The sequence below is a fragment of the Schistocerca gregaria genome, chromosome 6 (genome assembly GCF_023897955.1).
Source record: "Schistocerca gregaria isolate iqSchGreg1 chromosome 6, iqSchGreg1.2, whole genome shotgun sequence".
Classification (NCBI taxonomy): domain Eukaryota; kingdom Metazoa; phylum Arthropoda; class Insecta; order Orthoptera; family Acrididae; genus Schistocerca; species Schistocerca gregaria.
Window position 1 is genome coordinate 509,147,475 of NC_064925.1, and position 15,268 is coordinate 509,162,742.

The 15,268-nt window shown below is 39.9% G+C and overlaps 1 protein-coding gene across 1 annotated transcript in view; it reads left to right on the forward strand.

Moving 5' to 3' along the window:
- LOC126278924 (KH domain-containing, RNA-binding, signal transduction-associated protein 3-like) overlaps positions 1-15,268 on the forward strand; it is a 1,426,848-nt gene that overhangs the window by 1,346,541 nt on the left and 65,039 nt on the right. Inside the window, exons 6-7 of the mRNA XM_049979200.1 lie at positions 3,173-3,299; positions 5,639-5,842. Coding sequence (XP_049835157.1) covers positions 3,173-3,299; positions 5,639-5,842 — 331 coding nt within the window. The remainder of the gene's footprint in view (positions 1-3,172; positions 3,300-5,638; positions 5,843-15,268) is intronic.

Sequence of the window (15,268 nt, forward strand, 5' to 3'; positions counted from 1 at the left end):
TTTCGGTAGCCCAAAGTCTGCAGTTGTGGCCATTGACAGACTCTCGGAGCGTGAAATTAGCTTCGTCGGTCCACAACATGTTACTCAACCAATCGTCAGCTTCCGCCATATTTTGAAACGCCCACACCGCAAATGCCCTCCGCTTCATTAAATCGGCAAGTAACAGTTCATGATGCCGATTGATTTCTTACGGATAGCATCGGAGGGTACGCCTAAGTGCCAACCAAACAGTACTATATGGAATTCCGGTGCACTCCATTTCCTCCTGAACTGTCTCATCCGCATTACGCCATGTGCTCGGTCGGCCACTACGGGGTCTATCGTCTAAACCACCCGTGGCTTCGAACATCGAAATCGTTCTCGCCACAGGTGCATTTGTCAACGGACCTTTACCCGTTCTAATACCCTTCCTCTGGCGATAGGATCGTAACGCTGAACTAGCACATTCTCCATTCTGATAATACAGCTTCACTAAAAGCGCCTTTTCAGGCAACATCAACATGCTGCGACTGCTGGCGTATCTGATTGTCTCTCATTAGAGCTCCTCTTATACGCGATTATCATGCACAGTCACTGATGTTTTGCTGTCCAGTGGCATCTGTCGGATATTTTGTGAACTTTTTTTTCGGTTCTATTAAAACCCCATGTCATTCCAAGCATGTGTGTCAATGTTTACCTCTCTATCTACATTATTCCGTGGTTTATTAAGTTTTCAAATTTATTCTCACTTTTTGATCACCCGGTAGTTTGCAGTGATACAGTTTAAATGCACGGTATCGTCGCCAGCAAATGGGTTTATTATCATCACGAACAAGTAAATCTGAATCTATGGTAAACCACCAAGTTATTAATAGAAAAGGAGGAAAGAAGATTAGGGTATAATGTCCCATCAACTATGAATCAGTAAGAGATGGAGCACAGATTCTGATTCTTTGAAGGATAGGGGAGGAAATAAGCTGTGCCCTTTTAAGATTACTCCCTAGCATTCGCGTTAAACGATTTGGGGATAAAACGAGATACATCTATCACTGTGTTGGGACAGGGATATCAAGTGTCATACTTCTAAACCCGTGCCATGTATGCTAACTACGCCACAGTGCTCGCTCACTGAGTGAGTGCAAGCACTAATTTTCTAAAACTATACTTTGTAAATCAGTGTGGAGAGTTTGGCTGCTTTTATCACACGTTAAGATGGGTAATTTTCTAGTATGGTTCTGCGGGATATTCTGTTCGTCTAGTACTAAATCTCAATACTTCAGATAGGTACATGACTGAAAGATATTCGACGTTTCTGCCCTGCAAGATATTTCTTGGACTTTGCTAACAAGAGAAATTCCCCATCGCAACCCTCTCAGATTTATTGGTAAGATAGCCCAATGGAAAGCCCATCAAAAACTGAACACAAACCAAGTATGGAAGCATGAAAAAGATGTACTGAATCGCAAAAAAAGCAAAATAAGAACAGTAAACGGTCCTAGAATAGAAAGTGCAATAAAGATCAGCCAGAAACAGTAATGGCGTCGTGGGTAAGTGTTAATGGTGTTGGACAGCTATACGGGCTAGCCGTGGTGGAAACTCCCTTATTCCATTTTTTTTTTCACAACATTATGAACTGTCTGTCCGGTCATTGAAATGTTTGTTCTCTTTCTGTAGTCTTGGCAGTTGTCGTACTATACATTGGTTGTAGAGTATGAGTCATGTAGTAAGAAAATGTTACCGTCACACGTAAATGTGATGAATAGTGAGAGCAGGTGAGATACCACACAGACGTCTCACAGAAGTGAGAGCAACCAATAAACGTGTGTGGACTGTCTTGCAACAAAGAAATTAAAGTTTCTAGCCTTTCAAAGCGGGACGCAAATTTAAGATTTTTTTTTTTTACAGAGAACTGAGAAACTTTGTGATTGTGACACTGTTCAGCTCTTTTGTTACGTTTATATGACATACTATTATGTTTTCATCTTTTCCTTGGGAGTAATCACATTCACATTCAAACGAACACGCAAATCGGGCAAGGAAGCATATTTCGCTCACCTACCAGACGTGCAAATTAGGTACGTCGATAAGAGATTCCATCACATGACACACATACTGTCACTAATGCCGTGTATAACAGAGCAGACTTGTTTTCCACTGGAAGATTCGCTTGACTTGTCACCTTCTCATCAAACCTCTGCAGAAGATACTCCGTTACGGCTGCTAATAGAGTACTTGCGCAGAATCAACTGTCATTATAGGACCGTACCTTAAACGGACGTCACACAACGACACAGACATAAATTTGAATAAAGGTAACAGCGGAAAAAAAAATTGTCACAAGGCAGGTTTGAACACTGCTAGCCCGCTTGGCAATGCAACACCGTAACGACACTTTTTTTTTTCTTCCTTGATCTCATACAGAAAATCCGATGAACCTTTGTTGTACAGTGTCTCTTGATTGCCAGTAAATCGCGTCATGTCGCACTTTTCAGTTCTGACTGCACAGTGAGCACATAAAAATGCCTAGATGAACAGTGTCCCCCTTCAAGTGCAATGTGCCTGCTGATGGTTCAGCCTGATTTCACGCAGCCCACACAACATAACTGTCGTGTGTGTCCGTCTTCACCACAATGTTCAGCCGCAAACTCCAGGTCCAACAAAGGCCCTCCTGCATCGCTTTCGACCATACACCTTGGACTTGAAGTTCTCAGATTTTAATCTCGTTGCTCACATGAACTACTGTCTATGACAACATTTTCGCTCAGACAAACTGCAGACCAGCCTAGGGACTTGGAAAGTTGATTCCACGTTACGACAGATATCTAAATCGGAGAGATGACTATGTAGAGAAGGTTTTGTTAGGTGTAGCTATATGTTGTGAATATTTTTTTTATTTTCTCTGTGCTTTCCGTTTTGTGACCAATCGGAGGTTGAAAAGAAACTGTCCTCTTATTTATCAGTGTCACATAAAGGGATAGTTAGCAGCAGTGCAGGTAGCTGCCTTTAATCTTCAAGTCATTTATTTTTATTCGAGGTTAACTAACTGCAGGGTATGTACTCCCTCGTCTCTGGCTGTGCTGCTGACATTACGAATGTCGTCGTGGATGAACCAGAGCGCCAATCTGTTCACATATATTAGTCTGAGACTGCAGAAACTTTGCAGTCAGGACACAGTGGACCTCTGTTTTCGCAGGACTACAACGACGAGATCCGTCAGGAACAGATGCGAGAGATGCAGCTGCTGAGCGCGCCCTCCGCCGTCGCAGCCTCCGCCGGTGCCGACGTCCTCTCACCAGCCTCCCCAGCTGGGTCGCCCACAGGTAAGCCAGCCGACAGGCCCGTATTTGCTACACTACACTACACACACACACACACACACACACACACACACACACACAGACACAGACACAGGTAATCAAGCCGCCAGGTCTGTACTTGCTACACTATACTACACTACACACAAACACATACACACTCACGCACACGCACATGCACACACACACACACACACACACACACACACGCACGCGCAGGCACAGGTGAGTCAGCTGACAGGTCTGCACATACTACGCCACACACACACACACACACACACACACACACACACACACACACACACACACACACTTACACAAATCAAATCAAATAAGTTTACCCCAGTAAATGCATCACCAAATACGCACTGAACATTCAGAATTGGCGCTAAACTATATAAACGTAAAACGATGGTCAAACGAGCAGCAGCAGTAACATAGTATCCCTCTATGGGAATGGCGAGGTTTCTCCAAATCTCATCTCTGTGTAGAAAATGTGTCTTGACAGGTGGGAGTCAAGAGGAAAAGGTGTAAAAACCAGCGTTTACACTCAAAAAAAGAAAATATACTAACGATGTACAATACCACGGAAAACCTAAGCAGAGGAATAGCAGCACTGCTGTTTTCGGAGAAAAAGTATTCAACAGTAGTACTCTTTAAGCGAATACTTCCGATTATTTTACATGCTAGTAAACTTCCCTCAGCACATCCAGGTTCACAGTTAATGTAGGAGGGTGTGATGAAAAGTAATGCTTTCGAAGTTTTTATGTGATAGCTATTAAAGCTTTTTAAATAGAACAAACTTTATTAACTTTGTATATCTCTATTATAGCACTGAGAGACCTAAGTCGAAACAAGGGCCCGGGAGTAGACGACAGTCCATTAGAACTACTGATAGCCTTGGGAGAGCCAGCCCTGACAAAGTTCTACCGTATGGTGAGCAAGATGTATGAGACAAGCGAAATACCCTCAGACTTCAAGAAGAATATAATATTTGCAATCCCAAAGAAAGCAGGTGTTGACAGATCTGAAAATTACAGAACTATCAGTTTATAAGTCATGGGCTGCAAAATACTAACACAAATTGTTTACAGGCGAATGGAAAAACTGGTAGAAGCCGACCTCGGGAAAGATCAGTTTGGATTCTGTAGAAATGTTGGAACACGCGAGGCAATACTGACCCTGCGACTTATCTTAGAAGAGAGATTAAGGAAAGGCAAACCTACGTCTCTAGCATTTGTAGACTTAGAGAAAGCTTTTAACAATGTTGACTGGAATACTCTCTTTTAAATTCTGAAGGTGGGAGTGGTCAAATACAGGGAGGAAAAGTCTATCTACAATTTGTACAGAAACCAGATGGTAGTTATAAGAGTCAAGGGGAATGAAAGGGAAGCAGTGGTTGGGAAGGGAGTGAGACAGGGTTGTAGCCCATCCTCGATGTTATTCGATCTGTATATTGAGCAAGCAGTAAAGGAAACGAAAGAAGAATACCAGTAGTTCTTGCCGATCGAAACTGGAACTCGTCTGAACACGTCACTGTTTTCCAGTAGTTGAGGGTCCAACCGATACTGTTATGACCCGTGGAGTGACGCTGCAAACGATGTTGTTATGTTAGGAAAGGCAATCGCATCGGTCGTCAGCAACCGTAATCCATTAACGCTATATTTCGCCCCACTGTCCTAACGGGTACGTTCGTCGTACGTCCTACATTGATTCCTGCGTTTATTTCACATAGTGTTGCTTGTCTGTTAGCACTGACAGATGTACGCTAACGCCTGTGCCCTCGGTCGTTAACTGAGAGCCGTCGGCCACTGTGTTCTCTGCGGTGAGAGGTGATGCCTGACATGCGGTATTCTCGCCACACTCTTGGCTCTGTGGATCTCAGAATAATGAATTTCCTAACGATTTCAGAATGGAAAACTTCATACGTCTAGCTCCAACTACAATTCCGCGTTCAAATTCTGTTAACCATTTTGTGGAGCAGTAATCACATAGGAAACATTTTTATATGAATGATCTGAGTACAAATGATAGCTCCACCAACGTACTGCCCTTTGGTGCCTTGTGCAAGCACTACCACCACCATCTATGTATTTGTTTATAGGTATCTTATGATCTTTGTCACCTCAATGTACAACTCAAACACCTTTGTCGGCCGCTGAGTTTTCCTCGTATCCTACCGATAAACCCAGATCTACCACCCTCTTTAGCCAATGATACAGTGTGGCCATCGAACTGACTGATATTGCAGTCCCTGGTGTTCTTGTAATGCTCCCCCCACACACACACACACACCCACCCACGAGTCCTGGCTGCTCACCACTCTTCCCCGTGTCTTCTTGCAGGTGCGGCGGGCGCCGCGGTGCAGAACGGCCGCGTGCAGGCGGTGCCGACGACGGGCGCCGCGCTGGTCTACGGAGGGCAGCCCAACGGGCGCGCCGCGACGGCTGCGGCGGCGGCGGCAGCGGCGGCGGCGGGCTACCTCTACCAGCCGCAGCAGCTGCTGCTGCACCCCGCCTTCCGAGGGCTCGCGGCCGCCAGACCCGCAGGTAAGCACGCCGTAGAAATTCATTGAGGGGGGGCCTGGGAAAGAAAATTAAAAAAAAAGGACTCGACGTGGTCCTCTCATAGCAATGTGGGTAAATAAACTTAGAATAGCAACAGACCTGGCTCACTCAGGTCTGAACTCACATCCTGTAAGAATTTAGAGGTCGAACAAAGCTAATCACTGGGCACCTGCACAGAAAATTTTTCTTAATCCAACATCCAGGTCGCACATTGCAATGAGATGTCGGAAACAATTACAGTGTAATCCCTAAGGTACCTTAATCTTATGACCATCGATTATGGATCATGATAAACATAAATTAATGATTCAATAATGAAGAGTTTAATTATTCTTCATGTCACCCCAACAAAACTTTATCATTAAATACAGAAAGACTAAGAAAAAATTATACAAAAGATTATGTTAAACTCTATAGGGCCTTCTTGTCCTAGAGATAAATTTAAGCTTTTTCTCTTAAAAATTATATTGAAAAACTTTTTAAGATAAAGCTGATTTAATTAATTCCAGCCACTAATTAAGAGTCTACTGATAATTCTACTTTTGTACATGCATAATACCTTGCACATTCATTAAAGAGTTTTCCTCAGTGAGCAGACCAAACCTCAAAATATTATCAAGAAGGCATGTTTATGATAAACTCCCAAAAATCAAGGTTTCCCAGTTTTTGATAACAAGGTAAAAACAAGCAATTCTTAAATTTGTCATTAATACAACAATTATGAAATTCGAGCCTACATCTTAATAAAATACCTAAAATTACAAAACCAATTTTTAAATAATAAATTAAAATGTAATAGTAGCAATAGCTGGTTTATAGCTTACCATGACCAAATTATAGGTTAATAACTTTGAAGCTTATCACTTAAAGAATAAATAAGTATACATTTATATTTAAAAAATTAAGTATAAGAATAATTAACTTCAAAATATTAAATTTTATCTTAAAAAACTAGATATCTTGGGAAAGGATTAACATTTCATTTCTACAAATGACTCAACAATAATTATGATACATGAACTATAAATTATTGGTACAACATGAAAAATAAATAAACAGCAAAATTTTGGTAAACACTGAAACAAATTGTACAACAAATTAAATTTAGTTTAACAAATTTAACCAATATTTCATAAGCCAGTTGCATTCCATGTAAACAATAACATAAAAAACCTTTTCTACAAAATGTACAAAGACAATATAGTGCAATAAAATTATTTCTATTAAATAATGAAATGAACACAAAAGCAATAAACAGGACATACTGATCTGTACAAAAAAATTTTCACTGTAAGCCACACTTTCTTGCACATTTGCTATGTTACAACTTATCTAAATTGAATCTACTGTACAAAAATTGTCAATAGAATAACCAGTAATCAGAGCAACAGGTGATGTGTATACATCTCAAAACCAATATCAGTTAAATCAACTAAAAATTACTGTGAAATCCACTTCATTAACAGTTTTTCACCATCAAATCCACTCATGAAATTGACCAAAAATATGAATTTTAAATTAATTTTTTATTCAGTAATAAAACTCTCGGACAATAAGTTCACAAAATTTCAATAATGAAATGAGATCTGATGTCCTTGAAAAATAATTAAATGTGTGACATGGTCTTCCTGCCATGCCCACTTTTTGAAACAGCCACTCAATACTAGCTAGGTGAACAAAGACTTCAGAGATTCCTTTCAAGCAAACTTTCATGGCGTATGTCTAGAAGGCTGTGATATACTCTCTCCAGTTTTATAGCTCAGCTGTGAGTCTAAAAAAAGTCTGTACATGACACAATACAGAATTCAAATGTATGTCTAAATTCACGCATATTGAAACCATGCCCTCAAATCTTTCCGAGTTATCATCCGAGGCCTTGCGTCGAGCCTTCACAGCGTTTCTATGAGTTTCTTGCTCCTACTCCTCAGGGTAATTGTCGGGTTCATGTCCTGTAAATTTCCTTATAGGCGGCAGGTGTATCTTCCGAAGGTCCAAGGGGTGAGCCAGTTGGATGCTTCCAGAACAGAAGCCGCAGTCAGTGGTAGGAGGACCTTCCGGTGGGGTGGAGTGGTCCATGCGTCGAGTCTTGGCGCTAATGTTTCACCAGCTGCCTACACCGCTTTCGCAACACAGCGATCCTGCCGTATGTTTACTGATGCCACAACTGTGCGGAGGTCAGCGGGAAACCGCTCTCTCCAGTTGAAAGATCGTCGTGTACTCTTGTCTACGCAGTCTCTTTGATGACTGAAACCGATGGGCAAACCCGTTGGACTTTCAGCAGAATAGTCTACAGCACAGCGGCTATGAATGAACGAGCTGGAAATGAAACCAACACTTCGCCTGGAGACGACGAGTGAGAAACACATCGAAACGTTGCCGCAACGAGGTACCACAACCGGTCCACAACCGGAGTACATTTCGTCATTGTAATTCGCCGAGAAAAGAAGCAATACCATCCGATACCTCATTTGTTCACAGCGAAATGTCCTTTGCTGTATTTGTCGTCTTTTGTTTATACACCCTGTGGTGTTTAATTTTTAAATAAACCTTGAATCTTTCTTTTCTTACCGAAGATTCGCTCCCGTTCCTGTTATTTCGTTATGGTTAACATCAACGCAGTTTCGAAAATAAGTCTACATATCTTGAAATAATGATTTGTATCCTGCGTGTAATAATCTAATGTGTTATTTCAAACAATATTGACCGACATACTCCCATTACTTCATATTAAGATTTCGTATTGCTGTAAGAGCTCTTATATTTCCGAAAATATATCCTCAGATAATAGCTATACAAAATTCTCTGTGACTGGTACCTTGTTTTCACGTGCGATGCATGCTAATTATCACTTTTTGCATAGAAGGACAAGAACATAATGGATTCCTGGAAACCAGCTATGTACGATTGACACGGGACACCATCTATGAAAGAGTTAACAGGTCAGACAGAAAACTCCGAAACCAGTAGACCTGTGTGCCATCTCAGGCCGTTGTGGCCGACGTTCCAGAATTACGCAACACATTTCTGAGTGATTTCAAGCATTTAAACACGGACATATACGGCTGGATCTCATGAGGTTAGCACGTAAAATTGTTAACAGACACGTTTATGAACACTTTTTATTAAATTTTACCTTAATACAGACGCGAATTTCGCGTTAATCATCTATCAGTGTTAGTAACATTTATCACAAGCATTCTGAAGTGAGCGCCTAACTACAGCCTGCATCATCAATTTGACTCCTCACGAATTAGACTGACTAATTTGACCAGGTATATTTTTGGAAATTATCTAATGCACGAGACAGTGATTTTCTTCGCTTTTTAATGAACAGCCCTCTCTATGAAGTGTTTCGTTCTGAAGTTATTTGTTTCACTGGTGTGCGTGTTCCACAAAGTACTGTCTTTATGTTTGCGGTTAACACAGCTAACACACGTGTGACCATCTTTTACAAGAACAGTCATATTACCAAGAAGGATGTCAACTAGCGCGTAAGCAGAGTTATATCTGAATCTACAGCAACGTTATACTCCTCATTTAACACGCAGCTGCGTGGCAGAGAGTTCAGAAACGACTTCAATCGATAGCTCTACCGTTCCACTGTCGAAAAGAAAGTGGAAAAAATGAGTATATATTTTCGTGTGAGCTCGATCTCCCTTATTTCATTACGAAAGTGGGAGTCGACAAAATCTTTCAGCCGGAGAACGTTTGTCATTGAAATGTCGTGCAGTGATCTCGGCGCGACGGAAAATGGCCTTTATTTTAGTGATGGTCACCTCACCTCACTTGTCATATTCATGAATGCTGTCTTCCGTATTTAATGATAATACAGATCGTGATGCCCTCCTTCGAAATTTCTATATGTATTACTTGAAACTTATTTGTTGACGATCTGATAACATTGAGCAGTACCCTATAACAGGGTGGGAAATGCGTAGTATAGTCAGTTTTTTGGGTAAATTTGTTGCATCTTCTATGTGCTCTGCCAATAAAACTCCACAAAATGTTCTACGTTATCGTTCCATAAGTGTCTGGTTGAATCGACAGCCTTTAAATTCATGTGTTTTATTGTGTAACCGATATTTAACTTTGTTTCTTAGTAGTCACACTTTTTATTGTATACGGTCCGTTGACACATTTCACAACACGCAGGTATCTTTTCTAAACAATTTTAGAATTCATTTTGAGGTTTCATTCTTGAAACTCCACATTAATTATGTTTCGGTGTTGCGACTTTTTTTCGTCAGTGTGTTTACTCAGATTGGCTGTAGTTTTCATTGCTCTGCAGAAGAAAAATGACAAAACGAAGACAAATCTTTAAGTAATGTATAATAAAGGTAACTAGTATCCACCACTAATGTGTAGTTGATATAACAAAAACGTGTTTGAGTTGGGGTAGTTAAGGTCGTCAGTTCGAATGCCGATTTTTGTGTACAGCTCATCATGCTGGTCGATCCTCTTCAAGAGTGTTTTCCTGATGGTGGAGCAAGCTTTCAAAGCAGATTGAGAACAAGAAAAGTTCCATTTGACGCAACGAACTCGGGTAAGGAAACGACTGAATCGAAAGTGACGTAGCCAGACCTGCTTTTGGTTACCTCTGCCAATGGAATATCAGTACCTACGAATCATTATTTGTACCGTGTGTTGTTGTGGCGTTAAGTCCAGTGTTTATCCTGATACAGTTCTCAACGGTAGTTAATACAGTGCAAGTCTGACATATTTGCTTAACTATTGTTTTACGTCCTACATCCATAGGAACCTGCTTACTGTAGACATGAACCCCCCCCCCACACACACCCACCCGCTATGCAGTACAATTATCTCCATGGCCAAATGCACTACTCCTTGATGACTCAAGATGTGCCCTATCAACAGTTTCCTTCTTTGTCTTGTTGTACCATACATTACTTTTCTCCCCAATTCCATTCCAGTACCTCCTCATTGGTGACCCACTCTACTGATCTAATCTTCAGTATTCTTTTGTGGCGTTATAATTGAACAAGCTTCTATTCTCGTCTTTTCTGAACTACATTTTGTCCATATTTCACTAAAGTCGAAGGTTATACTCCACACAAGTACTTTCAAAAACACTTCCTAAAACTTGAATTAACATCAGATGTTACAAATTGCTTCTTTTCCCAAATTTTTCCTTGCTATAGCAAGTTTGCACTTATGTCCTCTATGTTTCGGCTATCGTCGATCATTTTTTATCCAACTAGCTAAACTCATCTACTAATCTGTCTGTCATGTGCTTTTCTGTTTCCCTCACTATCACCTGAGTTAATTCAGTGATTTTTTTCTCATGTTATTATTTTTCTGTGGAACCCAAACTGATTTTCCCAAAAGTCAGGTATTGGAAAACTTTCCATTCCTCTGTAAATAATTTGTGGTAGTACTTCATATCGATAATCCACGAAACTGGTGCTTCTGTAACATCCACACAAGTAAGCACCTGCAGTCCGTGAAAGTGGAATAATTACACTATTTCAATTAAGAAACTTAGAGTGCAGAATGTTTCGGATATCAATATAATTCTGGAGTTCTGAATGGCGGTCTTAAGTAAAACAACGTAATGTTCTCCTATCGGTAAGACATTAACACTGAAGATGTATCAGCAAGAAGCGAAGATCTGTCCCATCTCCTTCTTGTCTGGCTGTGTATTTGGTGAGAAAAAAATTTAGGGGCCTGTGTAATATAATGTTAGAATCACTCTAGATGAAGTACCTAAGAAGCGGCGAGTGAGCTTTGAAAAACATACAATGATACGACTTTGCAAGGTGGGCTCATTGGTAATAAGATGATCAGTGGGTGCAGCAAAAAATATACAAAAAGTGGCTTTAATAAGGAGATGGCATCTGTCACTTGATAATAACGATCAATAAGACGTTCCACGATACGAGGAAGAGTGTTTTCACTAAACATAAAGTAACATTAGAGATAATAAATTACATACGACAAGTTAAAATTTCGGTCTTTCAGTTTATATATTTTTACTGCAAATGCCCCGTTTTCACAGAAGCTATTGAATGGTATTACTCTTAATTTACGTAGGTTTCCATACAACTAACCTTAATCCTGTGGAGGATAACTGGTAAACATTCGTCCAGCTGGGTTCACATGATGTACATTTATGTTGTTAAATGATGAAATTATTCAAATTAGTGCAAAAACTTTCACCTTGTTTTTAGACAAGAGATAGTGAATACTGGTAATCATCATGAGCGGGATATCGTTTTTTAAATGGATTTTGTTGTGACTGCCGTGGAGCAGTACACGCAACGAAAAGTTTTGTTACGTTTCTAACACTATTTGCCAAGAAAGACGCCGTATAATGATGTCATGGGTCAACAACGCCAGGTGAGAGAGGAGGCGAACGACCGCTAGAAATGTAGCAGCGAAGGGGTAAAATTATTTCAGTTGGTCCATATCCCCCTTACACTATTTTCGTAGCAAAAACTGAGAATTAATAAAGTAAAAGCTTCTGATTTTACAAACGTTCTCGGTAAATTAATTTTGGACATAAAACATAATTCCAACAAAGTGACCGAGTGTTTCAAGGACCTCATCAGTCGCGAAGCTCTTCGGAATGATCTGACTTACCAAGAATCATTGCTTAAACTCCCGTCTAAATCCGTACAGAATGATGGAAATTTTTAAAAAAGTGGGCCTAATGAATATCAAAATATCTGCAAAGACTTAATCGTCGTGGAGCTTGTTAAGTATGCAGGAATCAAAGAATTAGAAAAGTTACTATGGCATTTTCAAAATAGAGTATTTGACACACAGAAAACCTCTTAGTTATTTGGAGAGATGCTGTCATTCACTCGTTACATAAGAAAGTGGACATAATAAACGTCAGCAATCACAAATACGTTCCAATTTAATAACGTACAAGGTATTGTCCAAAGCATGACATAACTGAAATGTGAGTCAAATACATGAGAAACTGAAAAAGTACGAGGCAAGATTCATAAAATAATGGTCATATAGAAGAAACATCTTCAGGGTTAAGAACTCGATCAAAATCACAATGGTAGCAGCAGGAAATACGGTACTTCTGACAATTATTGACTCTAAGATAGAGAATGACTCCACAGACCCAGCCACACATCTAACAATGCTTAAATAGACTGGAATAGATGACACGGCAAGAGTAATTAGGAAGCAAATGTAAGCGAACACACAATCAAAACCCACATTCTCAGAGGAGCTGTCAGACTCATTTGACTCAAAATAAGAGTAACACACGTTGATTGGTTTACCTCAGTAGTATTTAATTGTATCCTGGAGAAGGTAATGCAAGGACGGTAGAAAGAAAAGAGTCCACACAGTATCTCAGACAGATTCGCAGATGATTTACTGTTTTTCTCAAAAAATCGCTATTTAGAGCACTATTTAAAAGAAACAGCAGAGAAGACAGCATTACAAATAATTTCATTACCAAAGGCAGAATACACTAACAAAGATGTAATAGAGCCAACCAGCACGATAAAGACAAGATGTACTGACATCAAAGGAACACAGGATATTGAGTACTTAGGTGAGATTCTCCCTCTGATCCATAGTGAGAAGGCAGTAGATGAACAATGAGACTCCATGCAGAGTCTGCGTGAACATTTAGAAATCAAAATCTCTAGATTATCACTACAATAGCAGACTCCACCGTTCTGTGTTCAAACCTAAATGTTGATATGCAGCAAACAAAATTGTGAGAAAGAAAGTGTCAGAAACAGCGAGAAAGAGAATGGATGTTTCCCCGTGGCGAAAAATGTAACAGCACATGCGTTTACATGTGACATGAGATTAAACAAGAAATTAAAATTAGAAAAGATCTGAACACTAATAAAGCAATGGAGTGTGGCTTTCTATGGACATATTATACGAACGAAATGAGATACGATAGCAAATACGTCAAAGACCAACAAAGAGGACACACAAAAATGTCCCAAGGCTGAAAATGTAATTCAGGATAACGGGATGTATGAGATCAGTAAAGAAGATATACTAAACAGAGAGAAGTTCAGGGCAAAAAAGGACAAGAATTCTGCACCTATCCGAAGACATATCAAGAAGAAGGAGATGAAGAACAGGAAGAGGCTTCTTGAAACAAGCGCAGACAAGAATGAGACAGAGAAGAAAAAAATGCTGGTAAAAGGGAAAAAAAGAAGTTAAGAAGTGAAGTAAACCGTGCGATCATTGCCCATGACAGCAGAAAGATGAAATAAAAATAAAAGGAGAAGGTACGCAGCCTATTACTGGAAACACATCATTCTATGGAATTAGTATGAGAAATGTAAGGAAATAAAGGCTTTCTACCGTGCACTTACATCCTGAAAATATCTGATTATTTATAGCAACTGTAAAGATTTTGGACAGAAGAATCTGGAATTTTTAGGAGGCCGTCTACTGAATAGGAAATTGTGGCAACTGAATAAAGCGCTGGTGTTGTATAGGGGAAAATATCAACCGAAACGATGCAATATCTCGGTCGCTGTGCCGAAGAGATTCTTCGAGACTGATATTGTGACGCGGTCTTTGTTACGGGCTTCGTCGGCGTTTTCACAAAGGAGGCACAGCCATACCGAAAGGCGATAAAAGTTCTTGCGAAAAGCGAGGAGATGCTTTGCTCTCTTACGGCATTGTCAGTTTCTACAACCTACTGTCTCATAGTATAGTTGAATATATTGAGTAGTTGATTAAGAACGGCATAACACCTGTTTAAGGAAACAGAGTGAAGTATACATCCCCTTATCGTGTTTTTACTGATATTAAATCCAGAGTGTGAATGAAAATTTAAAGCGGTAAAATTTTTTGCGTTTGTCCGGACACAGTACTGTATTGTTTAAACAGATTGCCCTAATCTGTCAATTTGTAATATTAATGAATTTTAATGATTTAATTATTCATATTGTTTCATTGTATTGTGACATCCCTTCTAACACGTTTTGCTGACTCTTCATTGAAAGATGTCTCTCTTCGGCGATAGGACACGGGTAAGGGATGGCTAACGCAGAGAACGTGTTTCATACGATAACTGAGCGAGATGTCTTTTTTAACGAATATTACAGGTCTTCGTAATAGGCTCTGGAAGATAACAGTTGGTAAGATTTACCTCATTTATTGAGTTAATAAGTAACGCACTTCTTAATAACTGCTAGACACAACCATGCTCATATTATGTGTTAAATTTAGTCCCACTTTCACTCTGCAGTTTGCCATTGTTGTATTGCTTTTTCTAATTCAAACTATCCCAAAATAGCAGTTTATGGAATCCTTATTAACTGTTCACACAGTAAAACAGTCGGACAATGTACTTATTTCGTAATTGCTTGTACCCTCCACTTAAAAAACCGATGAATCATTCACTGTTGCCCTACCATTCGACTGAAAACTTCCAAACTTATGTTT